A 25363-nucleotide genomic window follows, 5' to 3' on the forward strand; every position below is an offset into this window, starting at 1 on the left:
GTTTGTTACTTATATGTTATATAACGAGCAGGAATGGGATATCGCTTGATATCAACTAAAGTTATTTAAAGGCTCGTTTATTCTTACACAACTATTTGAATTAAATAATATTAGAGTGGATATTAAGCGATATCCAATTTTCATAGGTTGTTAAACCTATTTATCTTATGGTTAACACTATTTTAAATGTGTTTTAAATAACAAAATCCGCGATATCTGGATCTAATATATTTTGGAATTTGATGAAACTGTCATACCAGTGAGAGGTATAGCTAGATATAAAACCAGGTTCAATCCACCATTTTCAGCATATGCATATGCCTGTACCCAGTCAGGAATATGACAGTTGCTAATAATTCGTTTTATCTGTTTTAGCTTTTGATTTTGACATTTGATTCGGGACTTCCCGTTTGATTTTTCCACACTCTGAACTCTGAACTCTGACACCAACTATGAATTAATTCTCTTATTTGCTTTTCATTGTATATATTTTTCAAAATTTTTCAATATAATATACTGAACAAGTATTGTCTAAAATTGAACAAACAGACAGATTGAAAATTTAAAGATTGTAGAATATTGTTTCTATATAAATATATTTTTTCTGTATCGTTGAACAACTCTTTAAATATAAATACAATAAAAAATAAAATACAAGTAATGTGTTGATTTTAATGAATACGTAATATATTCTCAGAGAAGCAATTAGTTTGTTCTAAACTGAGGAAAATGCTGATTTCATTTTCTACTTTAATATATACATATGCGGTGAGTGAATAGTTTTTTGTCGGTGAACTATAACGACATATATATTATGTATACACAATTAGTTATGAAGAAAAAAACACTGACCTACAATTGTCACATTTGCTATAAAACATATACTAATGTATACAGTGCACAAAAGTTAAATATGATTAGTAAACAATAAATAGCGTAGTGTTGTAATATAGATTAACTCTGAAACTAAGATTTTGCTTCATTGTCTTTATTTCAATATATGTTAAAATGTTTAGACTAGTAATGGTACATTAATATTTTGATTACCAAATTTAAAAGATGTGACACAACTGCCATTGAGACATATATCCATGAAAGATAAAAACAAATCATAGTAATTTGTTAACAACTATACTTAAATGTACGGCTTTCAACAATACAAAGTATAGTTTTTTAACACACCATAGCCTGACATGCTGATGAAATAACACTAGGAATAGGAATAATCAACACAAATCAGTTTGAAAGCACTTAATACATCAAATAGCTTCTAACCAGACAATGAGACAAAAGACACAACAGCAACAACGTGTCGATTAAAGAGACCACACAGTTATCCAAAAAATCATACAAAGTCCCATTTCAACTTATTAATAATGGAGTCTTTATTTTTGGACCAGATACACAAATACATTCAACGAAGAGAATTAAACGCACTTCGGTATAGCCTTTACAAAAACGTGTATGTCAAGACAGTATGGCAAATAGAAACACTAGCAGTAAATATTCATCATGAACGATAAGAGCAAACCAATACAACGCAAAGAAGCAATAGATATAAAATGGATTAGACGAAATAATGATAAACGCAATAGATAGTTTTTGGAAATCTCAATATTATTTACAGACGAGATAATTATATATAAATAACATAAGTTTTTCTGTACATTCAAAACAATAACACGAATAAATTATGAAAATGACCGTTAAGCGGCTTTTCCTTATAACAATTATTAATACAATATGTACATGATTAGGCAAAAGTTGATAAACTGCTATATTTACATAAAATTAACTAACAGAACAACTGTAAAATGATTGACATACCCCTGACTCATCGGACAACTGTAAGTCACATTTAGTACGCTGCACCAAAAACCCTATACAAAGGTCATTCAATAACAATTTTAACACGAATATATACAAAATATACACCATAAATAAAGAAAAGACAATTGCAACGGCACAGAAACATTTACATTAACATAATGCAATTAAAATAACCCTATCTAACTGTCTTTGGACCTGTCCTCGAACTAAATGTTAAATCTGAAGTCGAATGTTTTGATTTATGTGCACCGTTGATGTATCCAAAGTTCCATCTATCTTTTGGTACTGAATGATGTGTTCAGGTTTTTTGACGGAACCATTTTTCTGTTTTGATTTATCAGATAAAAAGAACGATACATCGATCCCTTGTTCGATCAGATGTAGAGGTATCCTGTTTGGCTTATGTTCCAAAACGGCAACCTGAAAGACAAAAATTTAGTTTTATAGCTGCGACGATGACTTTGGAAATTTGAGCATGTTTTGCAATTAATAAATGTTTTGGAAACGCGCGTCTGGCGTCTTAATTATAATCCTGGTACCTTTCATAACCATTGAAACCAGCTATGATAATAATATAAAAAAGGTTTCACTAAACACGGGTTCTTAAATATTGTTGCATGTTAATTGCCTAAATATCGTTAGGGTCTTAATCATTTGAATCCTTAATTTCCCTTGTTCCTAAATATGACCAGCACTTCAAATATGTGTAATTGTAAATTCTAATGCAATTGGTTTGTAACGATAATTATCATTGGACATTGACGAATATTTTGACGGGTTAGATTCTACGTTCTACCAGCTCTGACTAAGAAACCACAATTTTAAATTCCAAATATTTCTCAAAACATAAACCTGAAAGTGACATTTTGTGCCTCAGACGGGATTTCTTTTACCAAGGTTACATGTCAAATAAATAGTCTCCTGCAATTGTGTCCATGTTGCATGAATAATAAACAATGAAGTTTACGACATGTTTTGTCTATTATTTAAAGTCGTATAGATGACATGAAATTGTTTATATCTTTTTCCATCACTCTTGATGAATAAAATTGTCTCATTGAAAATTATACCACATCTCATTCTTTATATATATATATATCACGCCCAAAAGAAGAAAGAAAAGAAAAGAAGGCAATACAGACAAACTCATTATCATCTCTTGACTTGAATTAAAAATTAAAATTTAAATATACGTGAGGGCGGATATACTTGTCAACTTGATGTTCCATTAAGGAAATAAAACATGTCTTTCAAAAATAAATCTGTCATCAAAGTCTTGTTAACAATTATGCCAGTGTACTTTAAAACCTCACTATTAGATAAGTAAGTACATGGCCTATCAATATATTGTTACATAAAAAATATGAATTTAAGGTGGTACCCAACACTTTCCCTAAAATTAATTTGGCTCGTTTAATTCTCATAAAATTTTGATAAAGTATTTACTTTGGCCCTTTAACAAAAATATAAAAAATTCAAAAAATTTGAACCAAGCGTTTTATCAGAAAAAATACACTGGTTATATAGCAGTTTGACAAACACTAATTTTGATCATTGAGAAGCTTTACATTGCCTTCATAATGCAACGTAATTAAAACGTTTAGCTGATATTACACAGTTATCTCCCTGTAGTGTTAGGTACCACCTTAATTACCTTATAAATGAAAATACGAACACATGACAGCTCAATTATGAAATACTAATTCAAAAATAAGTTTGTATATTATTTTAAGTTTGGACTTACAAATCGCTGAGTCAAAGCATTATGATATTATAAACATTTAAAAGGAACTCTATTCATTTCCAAAGGGAAGTCAATAAAACAAAATTATGTTTTAATTAAACATAATTCATTTCCGTTATGCATTCCGAAGTGCGATTAGACATACATTTAAGCTATCATGACGTTAACTATTAAATGATAAACAGCCATTCATTTTCAATAAAAAATATTTTCATTCTGGTTCCGGGTTAAATATCTTGAAATGCCATTTTCAGCAATTAAATTATCGTTTATAAGAATTCCTAATAGTGTGCCGTTAGGACGTTTACACAATAATTATCGCACCTAGAGACAATCTGAAATCTTAACCAATTGCTTGCCGTAAGCACGTTAACACAATAATTATCTTACCTGGAGACAATCTGAAATCTTTGAGGTCTTCCGCGACATTTGAGTTCTGCTTTCATCCCCGTACAGAAAGTACTCTTGCCGTCCGTTGCTAGGTTCCACAGTCATATCAACATGTTTGTACAATGGAATGTCTTCGACTAATACTTTGACATTTGAAAGAAATGGACGATTTTGAGCAGAAGGAACATCAAAATAACAGCTGACCGTAAATGGGGCGTCTTTTGAGTTGTCTAACAGCTTCCCGAGAACTTCTGGTGATTCAATTTGTATAATAACTTTACTTTCTGTACATTTTTCTTTTCTTTGCATGAACTCTTCAGCATCTGATTCTTCAAGAAACTTCATCTTAACAATTGCTTGATATTGATGACTTGGTATCTGGAGATTTGTTATATAATCACAGAAGACTGTATTTCCCGACATATTTCCTACTGCCATAAAACTATGTAAAACAGGATCATCTGTAATCTACAAGAAAGCAAAAAAATCTTGGTTTTTAAACTCGTCAATGAAATGTTAGGCTTTCAAAAATGTTGGGCTTTTACCCTACATGCAAGTTAGGAACACGTATTGCATAAGAAAGTTCTTTTTGTTTTTGAGTGCTGAAAATCAAGCTTAATCAAAACAAGCAGCAATCAATAGCATATATGTTGGAACAAGCAGAGATTAACATGGCATGTTATACATAAAAGAAGTAACACAAAACAATGTTATTTCATAGGAGCAAAAGAAAATTTTTGTACTGTGTCGCTATTTTAAGGATTTGATTAGAAAATTTGGATAGTTATGGGTGATTTATTTTAAATCTGCGTATAATGTGTAAAAAGCTCTAAATGATCGAAAGTCCACAATAACCAACCTACAATCAGTGACCACAAAGGATAATAATATGAATAAATTAAGCCCCATCCCTGATAACAAAAAAAACAAAAACAAAAAAACAATAGACAAAACAAAATGAAATAAAGAAAAACAAATACCGTTTGTTCATTAAAATAACAAATTTCCTTTAATAAAACAGAAAAGAATTCGCTAAATATGCAAATTTACATGACATATTTCATACGGTTAACCGAACTAATTATACCACCAAACATATGTCAAATATTTGATTGTAATGCAATATGTCAGTTTCATTATACTAGTATATACATTAAATGATGTTCACTAATCAGCACATTATCCACACCTTCAATGTTTGACATCGAGTTCTTGGAATCACATTGTTTATTGATATTACGAATTTCATGTCAGAGTCCTCATGGTTTTGTATTTAAATCTTCACGTATTTGTAAAATAAATCATTTATCAGTGGTATAACACATATGTTGGTGTTTGTTTTTGTTGCACAACAGTGTTCCTGTTGTTGGTTTGTTTTCTTTTTATTGTTGATATGTCGGTTGTAGTTTGTAGGCCGGGCTTGTGTTGATTTGTCCTAGAATCAGTTTCAGTGATTTTGTGAAATAAGTGATATATTGTGTGACAATATGTGTTCTATCATAAAAAGGTAAAATTGCAAAGCTACCAAACTGTAAGAAATTTCAAAAGGAAGTTCTTTTCTCAAACGCCAAAATCAAAAGCATCAAACAAATATTAAATTCCTGACTTGGAACAGGAAAATCCTCATATAGGAATTTCTTGATAAGGGCTGGTTTTATAGCTAACGAAACCTCTCACTGATATGACATAAGCATAGAACTCAATTTTATCATCAAACTTATGTGAGTGAAACAAACAAGACAATTACGATTGCATGAGATTCTGCTATGATTAAAAAAAGTAGGTAGACTCTACTTTTGCTACAAATATAACATACCTTGCCTATAGAATCCAGTACTATCTGTCGGAATGTTGATGCAAACATGTCTGTGTTGTTATTGTAGACTAACCAGGGACTCAAAACGATATGTATGGAGGCTTCTAGACCACCACTTCCTTTAAGCTGGAATATAAGAAATATATTTATAAATTTGTGTGTGATTTATATACTTTTGAATACATTAAGGAATAAGACTCATATTTATTTTTTTAGAATATGCATTAATGTGGTGGCAAAAAATACGTTTTTGATTTAGCCCATGCTCAAATCAAGTAAAATGTTGCATGCATGCTTACAAACATAACATTGAACGTTATATTGTTAAAATTAAACGTTGTTAAAATTAAACGCATGATATCGATTGTAACTGTTAGTTATAAAAGGGATTATAATTTAATACGTCAGACGCGCGTTACGTCTACACAAGACTCATCAGTGACGCTCAGATCAAAATATTTATAAAGCCAAACAAGTTCAGGTTGAAGAGCATTAAGAGCCCAAAATTCCAAAACACTGTGCCAACAAATACGGCTAAGGTATTCTATTCCTGGGATAAGAAAATTCTTAGTATGTAGGATTACCAATAAATATAATATACTAATATGAATACTAATGAGACAGAAGTTGACATACTATAATAGATGAGAAATGGAGGATGTAAAAAATGTTCAATAAAATATGGTAGAAAAAGAAAAAGACCCAAAAGACAAAAAACAGTACACAACATGGAATACTACAAACTGGGGAACATAAACCCAACCAAAACCAAGGTATTCTCGGTTACTTCGAAAGTATAAAAAAGCTTGCTTCACATATATACTTACACTAAGGTTTTCTTTCAGAATGTCGAGCATGACTGGATAACTGTATTCGTCGATCACTGTATGAAATACTGTCAACGGTACTCTGTTGTTATGTTCTGTTTTGTTGGTAAATGTCATTCGACGAAATATTTCACTGTTAAGCTTATTGCATAGTCCAACGTCATCATTTATTGTGTTCCCGGTTTTGAAATTCACTACAAACGGATTCTTGACCAAATCTGGACCAATCTGTTTCAAAAACTCCATTGCAGTTTTGTTCTGTAAAGATATAATTTGTTGTTATCCATTCGTTTGAAGTATTCGAGCTTTTGATTTTGCAATTTGACTAAGGGACAACATCAAAAGATCAATGAAGAATAAAAAAACCTCAATTCAAATAGTTTGGAAGTGGAGGGTAAAACTTGCTGCAAGTTTTGTTTATCCTACATCGTTTTTACATATATCCATATGGGTTAACCAATTTTTCCCAAATTAACTTAAGAGGGGTGTGTGGGATTCAGTAAAAAAACCAATCTGAATTATTTTGTTTTATCCAACAAGGACCCTCCGTTTTGAAATTCCTCGGAGTTCGTTTTTTTGTTTTTTTATGTTAGGATATTTCAAATATACATCTACATTAAATTAATAGTATTTAATCTAAGTATTTAAATTTTTTGGAGAAAAAAAAATCACTATTTCAAAGGCATGTTACAAATTGCATTGTATGCGAAGCGCGACATTTCCTATTATGAGGTGATATGTATATGTATAAAAGAGGGTCGAAAGATACCAAAAGGACAGTCAAACTCATAAATCTAAAACAAACTGACAACGCCATTAAACTGAGAACGTATCAAATTATAATATAAATAGAAATAGAAATATAAATGGGACAGTTATAACATGAATTATATATAAGGAAAAAAGTTGTACCAGTTTGCTTTAAAAAAAAAATCTACGTTATATATCAATTAATATCTGTCAAAGTTTTGGCATTTATCCGATTTGGAAGACCTGACAAATATATATTTATCTTTATACTTTTTGTTTGAACTAGCAGTCCGATTTGGGAGACCTGACACAGATTTGTTCATCTTTATACTTTTTTTTCGGATGTAGTAGTATTCATTAATATCTTTTTTTTTGTTCATATGATTTGGGCCTTATGGAGCCGTAAATGTAAATATATGACCCATTTATGTTGGTATTTCCATTAATTTAAACATAATATTACTAAACAGTTAGTATGCAAAAAAGAAAAGCGGTCTCTAAATGCATGATTTTATGTGCATTCATATAGATTGACAACTTTTCTTTATAAGCAAAAAATGTAAGATTTTAATGATTAATAATACATGGTTATATGAATTGAATTTGCCATTGCTTTTATATTTGAGTATCAATGGGAATACTGCTAGCTTTACCTCTCGGATTTTGTCAGCGGGTTTTCCTTCGATGTATTTCTTGATGAACAATTTGACACTCTCCAGTGCTATTCCAGTTGGCAGTGGTTTGACGGGGAAGCAGACAAAGTTATCGTCCTCCTTGGCGAGCGTAAGCCATTTACAAAACATAATTTTGGCACCTAACAAACAATGTTCTAAGATTCGTCCATATCCATATTTATGTAATCCAATTACCTGCAAAATCATTAATGATGTTATACGTTAAAAGATGCGAGTATTCAAATGTATGTGTTGCGCAAGACACGCATTTATTCTACAAAAGACTTTGAGTGAAGTTTGAATAAAAAATAGTTATAAAGGCCAAAGCAAGTACGAAGTCGAAGAGCATTAATGACCAACACTTGCTAAAAGTTTTGCCAAATACAGCTAAGGTAATCTATACCTGAGGTAGAAAAGCCTTAGTTTATAAACAAGATTCTAAGTTTTGTAAACAAATAATTTATATTTAAGACCGTATCAATGATTATCCATGTCAACATTTGATGTTGAATAGCTTTCATAAAATTTATGAATACATTCTAATATTATATTATGACAATGAAACTTCCTTTGTTTCTATAACAATAAAGATAAACATAATATTAACCAGGTTCAATCCACCATTTTCTACATAAGAAAATGCCTGTACCAAGTCAGGAATATGACAGTTGTTATCCATTTCTTTGATGTGTTTGAACTTTTGATTTGGGACTTTCCTCTATAAGTTTTCCTCCGAGCTCAGTATTTTTGTTTTTTTAACTTTTTAATCGAATAATTACATCTGTTAGAACTCGTTACATTGATTAGCAATAAATATTAAAAAGGCGCCTTTAGTTTAATTTTTAGCCAGAGAATGATCTCTAGACTATATAGCATATCAGTGTTTATGCTCGTATAATTAAACTCATTATAGTTACCAGGTTTACAATGTTGTATGCCATTACCTCAATAGTTAGAAAGGCGAAATAAAGTATGAATAAACTCATCATAGAAACCTAGAATAAAATTTAATACATACGCCAGACGCGCGTTTCGTCTAAAAAAGACTCATCAGTGACGCTCAAATGAAAAATGTTATAAAAGGCCAAATAAAGTTCGAAGTTGAAGAGCATTGAGGTCCAACAATTCCTAAAAGTTTGCCAAATGCAGCTAAGGTAATCTATTCTGGCGGTAGAAAAGCCTTGGCTTTTCAAAAATTCAAAGTTTTGTAAACAGTTAATTTATAATTATGAAGTTGAAATAGTTTAGTCATTTTATACACGATTTGACAATCTAGTAATTAAGAAACAAAGAACGAATGGAACTCATAATATTCATTTTCTTTTCCAAACAAAACTGTTCTATCAATATATTCTAGCCTTTGATATCTTCCCCTTTATAAATCTTAAAAATAGAGAAATTCTTACCTTATGAGTCATTAGAGCCCCAACTGCAGCAGCGCTTTGTCTTGAACCTTCTAAGGTAAACATTCCTGTGCTCTCATCATTCCCTGAATCTGTATATGATGTTTTCAACATATTAAAATGTTTCATTAGTCCATTTCTATAACAAATGACACTCGTTGGTAGGGGTGTGAAGCCACATTTTTGTGGATCGACAGTAATGGTATCAGCTTGTTTCAAAAAAGAATACTGCTTTTTGGCATAATCACTCAGAAGAGAATGAGCACAGTAGTCATCAGAACGAAGCTTGTTGGGCAAATTTTCGCCATCTTCTCTGAGCATGGAGGCAAAATATCCACCAAAGGCAGCGTCAGCATGAATAGAAAAGTAGAGACCCTACAACAAAACCAAATACTAGTATGCACATATAATTCATGAAATATCACAATATACAACTAAACGCGGAAATGAAAACAAACTTTTCATATATATCTTTACAGCCGGTTTCAATGAATAAATTAGAAATGGTAATAGTTTGTGCTGGATGAGAGTAAATTCCATTTCTATATATGTACAGTTGATATTAGAAGAAAAGCGCAGTAACAAAAAAACTTAAACATATTAAATTTGATGGGTCTTTAAAAATACACGGCACTTGAAGTCGATATGCATTACTTAAATGAATTAATCTTATTATATATATATATATATTTACCTTGGCCATGTACTTATTTCTTAAGTTAACGATTTCTTCGAGTGGATCGATAGCTCCGAATTCTGTTGAGCCATGATTGGCCATTACCGTGATGATAGGGATTTGTCGTTGTAGACAATCGTGTAGAACTTTATCCAACTCTGAAATATACATTAAACTTAAAGTTTAAACAGATCGAATCAAAATTGAGGAAAACTAGTCATACACAATTGAAAACATGAAATTCAAATATGAAGCCAATGGAAACAAAATTGATAAAAATTATACCAAAAACAATAACGTCTTCTGTTAATTAGGTTCATATCTTGTTTGGTTAAATGTCTCCTGTTAATAAGGTTCATATCTTGTTTGGCTTAAAGTTAAAATAAAAAGGTACAAACCTTGCATATCTATGCGGGCATTTCTATCAGTCTTAATTCGAAGTATGTTGTCTCTACCCAAACCAAGCAACGAAGCAGCTTTCGGCAACGAATAGTGGCAAGCAGCAGACCCTATTATCACTGGTTCATTAAGTCCGTGCGTTTTCAAGAATCTGTTCCATCCAAGGTATGAAACTTTGTGTTTTTCTATAATTTTAATGTATTTATCACTTCTTATACTTGACGCCATATTCACGATGCTATCAACATCAAGGTTTGCAACATTCCAAGTAGACATATCCTGAATATTCTGATGCGATGTCTTTTCCGGAAGATTAACCTATGTAATAAATAATTAAAGTGAGTACAGTTAAATTAAGATGACAGCAGTTTCTTGTAATTCGATTAAAATTTTTAAAAAACAAAACAAAGGTCAAATCAAAACCTAAATGAAGCGCATTACTTCTAAATTCAAAACGAAAGTCCATCATCACATGGCCGAAAGTCCATCATCAAATGGCAATATGGAATGGTCATAAAACATCAAATGCATTGAAGTTCAAATGAGAATATTTTTTTCATTAAACAAAAGCCCATCAACGTACAAAGCTTATGGTAAAAATAAAAGATTTACTTGTTTACCTTGGTTTCAAACATGATGTCAGCTATCTCAGGACATTCTTTCATTGCCTTTTGTACAGCCAGTGGGTAAAATTTAAGATTCTGTGCTGCCCAGAATGCTTCAATATTAGAGATACTGCCACAACTGGTGACATGACCCCAAGGTTTGGGATTACTCTTTAAGTCGTATCCCAACATTTCACAAAGTTGTTCTCCGACCTCAATCTCCATCGACGTGACAGCTGGACTATGACTGCTGATGATGTTGTTTGGAGTATACAACAGGGCTGCCAAATAACCAACAACCCCTGGCAGAGTTCGATCTCCTTGAGGCAGTCCCTATTATTTAAATATTAAAAGCATTAATTAAAATATTTGAAAGACAAAGGTCAATTCTATAGTAGTTCGTATGCATATATATATTATACATGAATTTAGAAAACTATATGACCGTTGGAGATGATATTTGCAGCGGAATTGGTGTCAAAAAACCCGCAAGACTTTTGCAGAGATAGCTAAAATTGTGTCAATATCAAGATTTAAAAATTCAGTTGCAAGAGTTGAGGAAAAAAACATTTCAGTGTTGCTAAGACAATAGCAATCAAAACCAAGGAGTAAACAAAGACTCTCAAAACCAAAGGACATTTACATCAGCAGTTTTAAATAATAATTGAGAAACAACACGAACTCCACTAAAAACCGGAAGTGAAGTCAGGTGCTCCGGAAGGATAAGCATTTCCTGCACCTAAATGAATATCCACAAAAGGTCCTGACTTAAAAAAAGGGAAAAAATACTAATAAGAACAACATACACAAATGTTGAAAGAACCTTCTATGTTTTTTTAATTGATATAAGTATACGTTTTTCCCCAAGAACAATGAGTTTATATGGGTCATTTTTAAATTGACAATATTAACGTTAAAATAAGGAGATGCGTTTTTCTTTGTTATAATACAGCCAAACAACAAGTTTAAAGTAAATATGTATATCGATGAACGAATAGTGGAGGTTTTAAGTCATTTGTGGCAACGAAATCCGTGATTTAATCATTACTGTATTAAGTAGATTTTCCTTTGTTTCTAAAGGAATTACTTTTTATGTAGACGGAACGCGCGTTTGGCATATTAAATTATAATCCTTGTACCTTTGATAACTATGTTCAACTTTTTTCCAGTCTATGATAAAATATCATTAAAAATTGGATGCATACTAAAATAACATGCTGATCATTTAATTTAGAATTCGATTTTTAAGGGGTTAATCATGAAAAACGTTGATGACGTCACGATCATAGGAACAATCATGTCTATGAGTTCATATACAAAAACTTTTATCAAATCAGAAGACGTATATCATTGAAAGTTAAATTATCAAATTGTAAACATAATGTATAGAACATACTGTATATTTTTTATAATCTGACATATACTAGTTTAACAATATATCAAAAGGAACATTTTATATTTAAACTTGTACATAAGTTTTTGATGCGTTTTGTTATTTGATTTTGCCATGTGATTATGGACTTTCCTAATTGATTTTCCTCTAAGTTCAGTATTTTTGTGATTTTACTTTTTTATATTCAAAATGATGTTTCTATTATATTAATTTTAGCTCTACAAACTGCCTTTTCTGACTAATTAATAAACAATGAAGTGTCAACTAATTAGACAAACAAAAGGACAAGCGAAAAAAAAATAATGGTTAACCACATTGTGTTACCGCCATGAAATACATCAATTTGTCATCTGAATCGCTTACTGTTTGTATTTCAGTAATACACGTCATTTAAGATGTTACGAAATAGAAAACTAACTGATGAAATTGAAACAAAATTTTGACACATTAGGTCATGTTAATTAAACACGTATTACAATAAAGAGGTTGTATCCATGTATGTATGTAAAAAGTTATGATACATTCATGTATGTATACATTAAGTACGTTTATTTACAGTCACATTATAATTTTATTTGTAACGTTTATCTATGATTAAAAGCTTCAGGTATATATCTCTGAATCCCTGAATTTATCTGACCAGATTTAACATGACAGGTCCGAAGAGTGTTTAAAGTGGAGAGAAAAAAGTAAAATCACAAAAATACTGAACTCATAGGAAAATCAAATCGGAAAGTCTTTCATCACATGGAAAAATCATTTGACAAAATACATCAAAAATGGATGGACAAGAACTGTCATATTCCTGACTTGGTACAAGAAACTGCTGATCCGTATTTTGATGTATTTCTTATTCCTTTACCTTCAGTTATTAATGTGTGCTTGAATTAGAAGATACACGTCCAAAAGGTAGTACATAAAAATCCCCCTATTTTGTTGATTTTTTGTTCGTAAACTTTTGTACTATTTAACTATATAATAAACAATAAAGTGTCAACTAATTAGAGGAACAAACAGACAAGCGAAAAGGGAAAAAAAATAATGGTTAACCACATTGTGTTACCGCTATTAAATAAATCATTTTGACATCTGAATCGCTTACTGTTAGTATTTCAGTAATATACGTCATTTTAGATGTTACGAAACAGAAAACTTATTGATAAAATTGAAACAGACGTGAATCGCCTGATTTCAGAACATTTTTAGGGACTTTCCGTTTTGAATTTTCCTTGAAGTTCAGAATTTTTGTGATTTTACTTTTCAGAACATTAGGATATTCGTTCACTGCGATTAGAACAAGCTAATTTTTTTTAAACTGTCTAAAGCGGACAATATATCTCTCTTTTGGGGCTAATTCATCAAAGAAAACGGTCCTGTTCATTTTTTAACTTCCTTTGTCTGTCTTAATCTAATGTGTATTTATTGCTAAATGTATTATTTTAGAAAATGTAGTTAAAAAAAGTTGCACATCTGCTTCAAACATTAAAAACATATGAACCTTCATTTGAAATGTTTTATATAAGTCCCTTTTCTAGAAATTTGGCACCTTTTTTATAATTTCATATTTTGTGCCACCCCATGACAATTCATTTTTTTGTTTTTAAAGTAAATACTATAGTATATATATATATATATACAACTCGTCTAAACATCAACCCAACAATGTTAGATCTGTAAATTTGCTTTCGCAAATTTTTGGTTCTTCCCTCGCCGGGATTCGAACCCATGCTACTGTGATATCGTGACACCAAATCGCCTGCACTGCAGCCGTCCCGCTAGACCACACGACCACCTGGGCTCTCAAAAAAAGAGCTTTCGGTGGCCATATGTTACCTTTCCACGTCAGTTTTAATCTAGCGGCGTACTACAGTACATGATATATAAGGCATGAAGATGTTATTGTTACAGATCAGCTAAATTATCTATAGTAAAGGATCCTACAAATTAATGTAAGATACAGTCACAGAAAATAATTATATTCATAAGTACGTCTGAGTCAGTGACAACCCTACAACAGATGTATCCATCGGATCGCCATCAATGATGGAGATACATGGCTGTGTACATAATGTATATACAACTCGTCTAAACATCAACCCAACAATGTTAGATCTGTAAATTTGCTTTCGCAAATTTTTGGTTCTTCCCTCGCCGGGATTCGAACCCATGCTACTGTGATATCGTGACACCAAATCGCCTGCACTGCAGCCGTCCCGCTAGACCACACGACCACCTGGGCTCTCAAAAAAAGAGCTTTCGGTGGCCATATGTTACCTTTCCACGTCAGTTTTAATCTAGCGGCGTACTACAGTACATGATATATAAGGCATGAAGATGTTATTGTTACAGATCAGCTAAATTATCTATAGTAAAGGATCCTACAAATTAATGTAAGATACAGTCACAGAAAATAATTATATTCATAAGTACGTCTGAGTCAGTGACAACCCTACAACAGATGTAACCATCGGATCGCCATCAATGATGGTGATACATGGCTGTGTACATAATGTATATACAACTCGTCTAAACATCAACCCAACAATGTTAGATCTGTAAATTTGCTTTCGCAAATTTTTGGTTCTTCCCTCGACGGGATTCGAACCCATGCTACTGTGATATCGTGACACCAAATCGCCTGCACTGCAGCCGTCCTGCTAGACCACACGACCACCTGGGCTCTCAAAAAAAGAGCTTTCGGTGGCCATATGTTACCTTTCCACGTCAGTTTTAATCTAGCGGCGTACTACAGTACATGATATATAAGGCATGAAGATGTTATTGTTACAGATCAGCTAAATTATCTATAGTAAAGGATCCTACAAATTAATGTAAGATACAGTCACAGAAAATAATTATATTCATAAGTACGTCTGAGTCAGTGACAACCCTACAACAGATGTATTATAAAAAATTGTCAGTGAGGAGTGGCGCAACCCTAAATATGTTCCGGAAAATATTGCCAAACTAAACAAAACATATTTTTTTCACGGATATCACCTACAGGTATGACGGTACACCAAAAATGCCGCAATTCGTGAAGATCTTCTATAAATGAAACAGTTGAACATTTTAACATATGTTTTTATAAAATTTTCACATTACCGCAGTTTCAATTTTCATATCTTTAAGGCCAACATAGGTTGCCATATATAATAAAAGGATGTGTTATAATTGCTAATGAGACAGTTCCAACAGAGACCAAAATGATATAGAAGTTTACAACTGAATTCAACAATGAGCAAAACCTATAATTGTACATACATTTCTTGTACTTGCAAAGTTGTGCGATTTCTTTAGATCCTTGCATACTACTGCCAATTCTTTCTGTAACTGTTCAATATAATACGAGTATGTTTCACTCCGTTTGGTCTCGCTGGTGATACATTCGAGGTCTTCAGCATGTCTACACTGTCGAAAATTAGCAGCTTCAGAAAATGCAGATTCACACAATTTTTGTAGGATATCAAGGTTTTCTAATTTTGGACCAAGGAACCATGATCCAAGGGATTCTTTGCCTTGTACTCCAGTAGTGGTAGTCGCCATGTGTACAAGCCTGCCTTTCTTTAAGACTACTTTTTTCAAAATGAAATGATCTGAGCTGTAGACTCCGCTTCGTTAGACTGGAAAGGAAGATCAAATACTACTGACAAATTTGTCCTTCAGTGGAATATATAACGACATTGTAGATGTAATTTATTATAAGATAACCTGTCATGTTAATTCATTCTATAATTAAGTTTTTTTTGTACTTTTAAAACATAGTACATGTAATGATACATCCATGTAGTGTTAAAATTGCGAATTTTATATAAAATAAAAAATATGCATTTATTATATTTATTTATTCGTTGTAATCATCGTACATTATTTTATCATGTAAAAGACTATAAAAAAAAATCCAAAACAGGCAATTGTAATGATACATTCATGTAAAAAATAAATGTTAAGGTTGCGGATTTTATTATAAAGAATAATGCATATATTATAATCATTTATTCGTTGTTTTCATCGTAAATTATTTTATTATGTATAAGATTATAAAAAAAATTCCAAAAACAGGCAATTGTAATGATACATTGATGTAAAAAATAAATGTTAAGGTTGTGGATTTTATTATAAAGAATAATGCATTTATTATATTCATTTATTCGTTGTTTTCATCGTAAATTATTTTAAAATGTATTAGACTAATAAAATATAACAAAACATGTAAATGAAGGTCTCGGTGCACTAAGTTTATTAGGATATAGTATGAGGGTCTGTTTGGAGTTCACAGATTTCAGAATAATGGCCCGGCAATTATCTCATTACAGATAAATGGGCCAACAAAGCATGAATATATAGAGAAAACATATGAAGGATAGAGAATAATTTAAAGTTGCAGTATACAGAAATAGAAAAAAGTGGTCAAATTTATAAAGAATAGAGGAAATTAGTTTCAAAAAGAATAAAATGCAGAAATGAAGGACAGCAATTCTAGACCCTAATGTATTACATAAAAAGGGAAAATATAGGGCACATATAACAACAATCAGTCAAACGCATTTTTTTTCACCAATAAAAATTGACTTGGGTCATTTAAACTGTTGCAAATTTCAATGATGACTGACACAAAAAAATACATATAAATGCAATAAAATAACACTGACTATGCATTTTAAATAACAGATATTAAAGATGTCGTAAGACCGGACTTAATATCTGTATATGTATGTTTCAATCGAGCAAAACACCGAACATTTAACATAACAGGAGAGTTAAGATAAAATGTTTTAATGTTGGTAAATGGTGAAAAATAGTCTTGATATAGCATTTCAATATACAAATTATAAATATATCATACATTGACCAAAAATTGTTGTAAAAAGGGAAGGGAAACTGGTTAACTTTAAGTGCCGATATAAAATATGTAAAAGATGTTAAAATACACCTTAGATAAATTTATGTAAAATTGGGCTAAATATCCGTATGCTTTAATGAGAAATCAACAAATCGAGGGACTAAAAGTAAAATGTTACAAAAGCATACCCCAAAAAAAGAAAACAGTTGCAAATGTTTTGCTTTACTGTTCGAGTTGAAGAAACTATATCAAAAGTGTACCTTAGAATATCAACAGTAAAGCTGCTACGTGTAGTCCAGAAATCTAAAACGTAACAAACTCACTAGATCTATAAGATCGTAGTCTATAGAATGAGAAAGACTGAAGATTTCACAAACTAACTTAGAAGTATATATATCCATTGATATCCTTGAAAACCACATTTTTAAATGACAAGTAATTAACACTGTTTGACAGTGACCTTTAAACAATTTAATAATATATTAGACTAGATCTGTGTGGTTCTAAATTTCAAAAACATTGCACAATACCTTGTTTTTTATCGACTTTGACAAGATATAAATACATGTTATAGCATTTCCTCATGACACGCAATTAATACGTTTCTTTCTTTCCTTATTATCATGTTAAATAAATCTTTCAGTTTACAAACTTTTCAGGATTTGGTTATTTATCATGATGTGTTCCCTGAAAACATCTGTTAGAAATATACCTAGCAACCATACAGCTGTGTTAGGTCACATACGAGAATGCATGTGCATTAAAAAGGGGATCATAAATATAAACAGTGTACGTGATAATTTAAAGAAATTATGCAATTTTTGTTTATTTAAGAATTCAACTGCGCAATAATTTATATGGGTGTTTCCTTGTGTTGTTTTTTTATCTCCTAAATTTTTTAAAACAAATGAGTTTTTCTTTTTCTTGGAAACATGAATTCGATTGACTTTTAACTTTGAAAGTCATTATAATTAATCATATTTTGTTTTTGTCATTTCATTTTTTTTAAATTTTTGGCTAAATGTCTAAAAATAAAATGAGAAACGGTCTTCATAAAAATTCGCTTGACTCTTAAAGTAATAACTTTTGAAAATCATTTAGATTTACGTGACATACAAAAAACAAAACTAAATATTTTTTTTAATAAATTTGACATTTATAAGTACCAAAAATAAATAACATTGTCATAATTTTACGTTTATTCTTTAACATCATAATAAAACATAAAATATCATTCGATAGGTTGGTGTCATATGCCTGTTGTTCTTATTTTTCGATTTTTTACCTATCAAAGTATGTATGAGTGTTCGCCTTTTCTAAAGGAACCGATTTTAGAACATTCAACACGTGTTTTGGAAATAACCGTCATTAAGAAAACATTCTTTACCACACAAGATGTGTTCATAACCTCAGACACATTCAGGTGTGCAAGAGGACAATATATACAAACATAATAGTAATACATAGCGAGACAAGACAGACGAAACACAAATAGTACATAGTATTATAAAAAAAACAATTGGTATACTAGTAATTAGTTTAAGTATTTTACAATTTTCATCACGAAAATTGATAATTTCCTTTGGACTTGCACGGTACATATAGACATCAAGCCAGTAAACTTGTTCTTGCTTGGATTTATTACATAATAATTTGGTATACACTTTTATCTAGAGCAGAAACGTCAGCATTTTTACAGATAAACAATATACGAAACTCATCCCCTATTCCCTTATTGCATAATGTACATATTTTATTTTCCCTCGTGATCCCCGCCCATCTACCCGTCTCAATAGGTAACTTCAAATTCGAGTATCGAAATTTAGATATATAATATCTGTCCTTGGGTAATAATCGCAATAAATATGGTTCAAAACCAAACTCAAAATTGAATAATGAATATAAGTCCCCCTGGATGCATTATGTACATGAACCTGTGAGAATCAATGCTGATAGCACTGATCTGTCAATCGTTGTTTAACCATACTCTTTAACCAATCAATATTTACAACTAATTGATCGTTCAGTATAAGACTAAGACCTGAATCATCAAATTTAGATTTTACACAAAATATATACATGTGGATCCAAGTGAATATTTTCTATAGAAGAAGTCGTCGTCTTTTCTTTCGATTCAAACTAATTTGACATTTCATAGTGTGTCTTTTTATGATGTACTGCATGTTACACTACTATTTCAGCCAATTTTCAGGTTAGGGTGAAGGTTGGTGCCTGTTAAAACGTTTAAACCCGCTGCATTTTTATGCACCAGCCCTAAGTGTGGTTCATAAGTGTTCTTCGTTATTCGTTTTTTAAATAGGTAAGACCGTTGCTTTTTTTATTATTGTTTTATACCAGTCATTTTGGTGCCCTTTGTAGTTTACTTTTCGGTGTAGGACAATGTTCCGTGTTGAATGAAGGCCGTAATTTTTTACCTATATCTTCTAACTTTTTATACATTGTGGCTTAAATGGAGAGTTGTCTCATTGGCACTTATACGACATCATCTTATATATATTCATGTGAATTTGCATGACTCTTAACTTTCAAAAGTCATTTGAATGAAAATAGAAAAAAAACACTAAATTGTTTTTTAAATAAATTTCTTATATACAAGTAACATCTTTCTATATCTATCTATTGTGGTATTACTTTTATTCTTTAACATCATAACTATTATCTTCTTATCTATAAGTAAAAATAAGTCCATATCCATTTTTTTCAATAGAGCCTTTATGTTTTGAAAAGGATGTTATTGCATTTTGATTTATAATTCTCCTTGTAGAGGACACAATAGTAGTCTACGTGACCTTAAGGATGTTCGCTACTCTGTTTCAAAATAACAACATTGTTAAAAACTGTTTTAAATTGATACAGTAGTATATAAATAACGGAACTAAAAGGAAACAAAAATAATGAAGGATCCGTGTTCTTGTTTTTGAGATAATATTCTAGACATAACTAATTTGGCTGTAAACGATTCTTTCTAGATTTTTTATAATATTCACATTGGCAAAAAAAAAATCTTTCAAAAACTATGAAAAAATATCAAGGATTTTACAAGATTTTCAAATATGGCTTTTTAGATTATAAGTTATAAAATTATGAAAAGAACAGAAAAGAAGTTGGCAAAACGTTTAATAGTACTCAACTGCAGATTGTATTTGGCCTTTTAAATATTTTGGATTCGAGCGTCACTGATGAGTCTCCTGTATACGAAACGCGAGTTTGGCGTAAATACAAAATTAAATCCTGGTATATTTGATGAGTTTTTTCGTACAAGGATAAAAGGTGTGGTGTGGTCACGCTTCTCCAACATTTGGTAATTAGACTAAAATAACATTAGGGATTATGGGGTCCTCTTAAGTTCAGGACTGGATCTTGATATCTACCTGTAATTCACCTGTTCTTAACCAAAATATTGTTACAAAGGTATATATTTTTTTAAAGACATATATATTTTTTAATAGTCTCCCAAAATTGTAAAAGTCGATATAATCTAACGCAATGATGTATTTTTATTTTGTATAAAAAAAGATGTGCATGGTATGATAGACAATAAGACAACTCTCTACAAGAGACCATATGACATTGAAGTTAACATAAAAAAGAAGATGTGGTATGATTGCCAACGAGAAGAATTTTTACAGCATACATATATATATCTTGAGTCATTAAGCTTATATAAAAGTACAAAACGCAGCTTATTATTACCGATACAGTTTATTTCAAGTTCTTAGCCAACTTGCATTAATTGTGCAAATCGAAAATACTAGTGCATGTAGTGCACAATATTCGCCAAGCCAGTTCCCACAGTTAAACACTTTATATAGATCACGACGCGATGTGATGTACCCAATTTGTATCAGCTCCGTTTTCGTCGAAAAAGTGGACAGATATACGACTGACTCTTTCGTCTGCTAAGACAGCATACCATGAAAACTGACTTCGGCTCTTGTCATATACAGACAGAACGACTAAGTAGATATATGGTTCTTCGCACTAGAAGATAATAGCTTTCGTTGACTTTTTACATAAATAAAACTTGGCTGTTTTGCATTGGTTTAGATGTTAACATTTACATGTAACACAATTACAAATATATATCAAGTAATAGAATAAATAAATAAAATGAGGAACAGCAGTGAACATTTCTATTTTTCATGTTACTTTTAATAAAAAAAAAAACTTTAAAAAAAAATAATTTCGAGATTATTTCTTGATATTTTTTTATGAAATTTTCAGTTTGATTAAGATTTCACTTGTCTATATAAGGATTTTTTTGTTGAATAACCTTTTTAATTTTGTGAATCAAATACGGATGAAAATAATTACGTAACAGTTTCGGGTTATACTCGACCAAAAATATATGGTTTGTTAATGTTTTGATATAAAATAAATTTAACGATAATATCACCTTTTACAATATTTTAGTTAAGACCTGATATAGATGAATTACAGGTAATTATCACGATGCCAGTCCTTATGAGGACCCCTAATCCCTAATGTTGTTTTAGTCTTATTATCAAATGTTGGAGAAACGTGACTAAACCGGATAAACTAGAGCATTACAATTATCTGGCAAAAATTATAATACAAGATGAGCGAACATCTTTAAGTATATACAAGGATTTAACATAGACACATGGTTTTGGGTATTTATCTGGCAAGGATGAGCGCACTGCGATCCCCCCGCCCAAAATGCAATGAAAAGTCCATAATTTGCTAAAAAAACACACCAGCGGTGATTCTAATAAAAAATGAAATATTTAAAGATACACAATATCATTCAAATATATATATGAAAAAAGTGTCATTATATTCTGACAAAGTAGCTAATACTTTGTATGAAAAATGCAAGAAAATTACCGAATGGACAAAATATCTGCTGCAAATGTCAACCAAAACACAACCATTACGGAGAAGAAACAAAATTGGTGTTGTAAATTGAGTAAGATGGTACTTGTTACAAATCGTTTGATTTAAATAATTGCCTTGATTAAAAAACGCAATTATGTATTGTAACATTGTCCTTTTAACTTGACCAACATGCTTTTCTGTATTTTCACAGTTATAGTAAATCACTGGGACTTTAAGATGAGGAACACAAATGAAAGCGCTGTTCCTTTGCTTTTTGTGTGTTTTGCTGTGCATATACTGAGATTTGTGCCATGATACCCCATATTTTTTTGGTTTACTTTCTCGTACATTGTCGGACATTTAACGTTCTAGGTTCATAAGTTTAGGGAGCTACCATTTGATGTTTTTGGGGAGGGGTAAGTTCATGGGCGGAAGTGCTAGAATGAAAAAATATTCGTGCAATTTTTTGTTTTGTAATCTCTCCTTTTTTCCCTCTATTTGGACCTGCTTTTTTTCTAGTTTACCCTGACTTCTTTTTTATACATAAATTGTCATCCTGTCTTTTGTTGTCATGTTGCTCATCCTGTAGGCTCTGAACTTAGCGGGACGGGGTAGGTGGTTAAAATAAGTCCAACATATCCGTGACCATCTGTTTTCTATAAGTAGAAAATTAAACATACGTTCACAACATATCAAATAAATTGATACCCTTGATATATACTTGATACTGCAGGGCGCATTACGTCCACAAACGTCTCACCAGGGACGCTCGAATCAAAATAGTAAAAAATGACAAAGGAATGTTGGTATTGAAGAGGATCAGAGGTAGGGTCAATTTTCTGGCTTACTAAATTATAATACTGGTACCTTTGATAACTATTTACACCACTGGGGCAATGCCACTGCTGATGGATGTTTCGTCCCCGAGGGTATCACCATCCCAGTAGTCAACATTTTGGTGTTGACATCAATATCAATAGCGTGGTCATTTTTATAAAATTCCTGTTTACAAAACTTCAAATTTTACGAAAAACTAAGGATTTTCTTATCCCAGGCATAGATTACATTCGCCGAATTTGGCACCACTTTTTGGAATTTTGGATCCTTAATGCTCTTCAACTTTGTACTTTTTTGGCTTTATTAATGTTTTGATATGAGCGTAACTGATGAGTCTTATATAGACGAAACGCGCGTCTGGCGTACTAAATTATAGTCCTGGTACCTTTGATAACTATTCTCTATTATCATATCGCTTTCACTCACATCGTCAAATTCTAAAATATGTCAAATCTTACAGTTGTAGAGTATTTTGATTCAACTTTTCATGTTTATGCCAAATTGTGCAGCGAAAGACGCCGCGACCAAAAATCTTGACATACATTTGTTTCTAAAAAATATAAATATAAATTTGGTTTTTGTTATTTATTTATTTCTTGTACATTCTAAAAATACTGAAAATTTGACAAGATATGTCAAAACTGCGGTTTAATACTTTTTTCTGGCATATAGTTTTGTGGTTTGAATGGGAAAGTCATACCATTAATAATAAAACCTTAACAGACACATATTGATACTGTAAATTTATGTAAAGATTGAAATACTTTTTGAAAATTTCCCGTGCTAAATGAATTGAAGATAAATTAGCCCGACCTCTTTGTTTTTTCATATGAATATATTTTAGGTATATTTGTTTTAAATGGTAAGACATCATGTTTTTTTAGGGAGACGGATTTATAAAAGTTTTTCCAAACTTGTTTCCGAATCCCATATTTGAACTTTATGTAACATTGTAATATTTGTCTTGACATTTTTCATTAATAAATACTGTTTAAACTAAATATTGTTTTTTTAGCAAAGATGATACCATAGGAGACAATCAAAAACCAAAATCCGAAGAAAAACAGAAACCACCATGTCCAAAACAAAACACGAATAAAAGACAAAGAACAGACTACAAAACACGCACAGAAAACCAAAAACTGAGCAAAACAAACACAGAAAACTAAAAACTGAGCAAAATAAACACAGGAAACTAAAAACTGAGCAAAACAAACACAGAAAACTAAAAACTGAACAAAACAAACACAGAAAACTTAAAACTGAGCAAAACACACACAGAAAACTAAACACTGAGCAAAACAAACACAAAAAATCAAAACTGAGCAAAACAAACGCAGAAAACTTAAAACTGAGCAAAACAAACACAGAAAACTAAAAACTGAGCAAAACACACACAGAAAACTAAAAACTGAGCAAAACAAACACAGAAAACTTAAAACTGAGCAAACAAACATAAAAAAACTAAAAACCTGAGCAAAACAAACACAGAAAACTAAAAACTGAGCAAAGCAAACACAGAAAACTAAAAACTGAGCAAAAAAATCCAAGCAAAAAACGACTGCTTTGAATGCTCTGAAAAAATAGTAAGTAAATATAGCTCATTTATCGCTCTTCAAAGCAATTTAAAAATATGTTATAAGACTCATTCGTTCACAAGTGAGAAAAATAGGGCAACTACTGCAATAATTTTAACATATCAGTGGTCAGCTGTGCCATTTCATAAACTGTCAACCAAATCATGATGGCGACCGTAATTTCTCCATATTGAACAATAATAAACAATGTGGGTTTCGCCCAATTGAACAATTAGAAACCATGTCATGTCCCCCCCCCCCCCCCCCGTCCCCTATTTAGCAATTATAATTAAACCGTGTGGGTTTCCTTCTATTTAACAATTATAAACTATGTGGGTTCCCCCAATTTAACAATTATCTACCATGTGCAATCGGTTTTCCCCAATTTTGCATAAATTAGCTCTCAAATTGTAAAAATAGTGTGTACATGTATTAAATACTTACATAATTAATAGAACACTAGTGCTTTATCTGTCTACATATTAATATTGCTAGTCGGATGTCCTTACCTGGAAGGTTATGTTCGTTGTTTTCCCTGCAGAATAAATCCAAAACTAATTGTCACAAACATTTACACAGGGGCCTCGGTGGTCGAGTGGTCGAAGTAATGTAATCACTAGACTGTCAACACTGAGGTTGTGAGATCGAAACCCGCTCGTGTGGGTGCACTCCACCCCAATCGTAAAATTTAATTTTTTAGAATGATTTAAATTTAATATAGAATAATTTTTAACAAGTT

The 25363-nt window shown here is 31.3% G+C and overlaps 1 protein-coding gene across 3 annotated transcripts; it reads right to left on the bottom strand.

Annotated features, from left to right (window-relative positions):
- Positions 1-1161: 1161 nt before the first annotated feature.
- On the bottom strand, positions 1162-25259 carry LOC134691151 (L-tyrosine decarboxylase-like). 3 transcript variants are annotated; one of them, XM_063551438.1, is made up of 12 exons: positions 25134-25220; positions 22735-22866; positions 15772-16130; positions 11130-11447; positions 10509-10827; positions 10129-10268; positions 9438-9809; positions 8011-8226; positions 6608-6865; positions 5781-5906; positions 3965-4432; positions 1162-2250 (listed from the first exon to the last, which is right to left on the bottom strand). In XM_063551438.1, exons 3-12 carry the CDS (start codon positions 16051-16053, stop codon positions 2044-2046), a joined length of 2706 nt encoding a protein of 901 aa, XP_063407508.1. In that variant the 5' UTR covers positions 16054-16130; positions 22735-22866; positions 25134-25220; the 3' UTR covers positions 1162-2043. The 3 variants fall into 3 exon arrangements, with proteins under 3 accessions (XP_063407508.1, XP_063407506.1, XP_063407507.1); XM_063551436.1 differs by lacking the exon at positions 22735-22866 and having other exon boundaries at positions 25134-25259; XM_063551437.1 differs by lacking the exons at positions 22735-22866; positions 25134-25220 and adding an exon at positions 17611-17699 and having other exon boundaries at positions 1163-2250.
- Positions 25260-25363: the final 104 nt, after the last annotated feature.

Source organism: Mytilus trossulus, chromosome 11, assembly GCF_036588685.1.
Source record: "Mytilus trossulus isolate FHL-02 chromosome 11, PNRI_Mtr1.1.1.hap1, whole genome shotgun sequence".
Lineage (NCBI taxonomy): Eukaryota > Metazoa > Mollusca > Bivalvia > Mytilida > Mytilidae > Mytilus > Mytilus trossulus.

Excerpts from the sequence above, each read along its gene's own strand:
- LOC134691151 (XM_063551436.1), bottom strand. The coding sequence starts at position 16,053 with ATGGCGACTACCACTACTGGAGTACAAGGCAAAGAATCCCTTGGATCA. Across the intron at positions 10,269-10,508 it reads TGCCCGCATAGATATGCAAG|AGTTGGATAAAGTTCTACAC; the intron begins GTTTGTACCTTT and ends TGTATATTTCAG. Across the intron at positions 4,433-5,780 it reads TACTGGATTCTATAGGCAAG|ATTACAGATGATCCTGTTTT; the intron begins GTATGTTATATT and ends GCTTTCTTGTAG.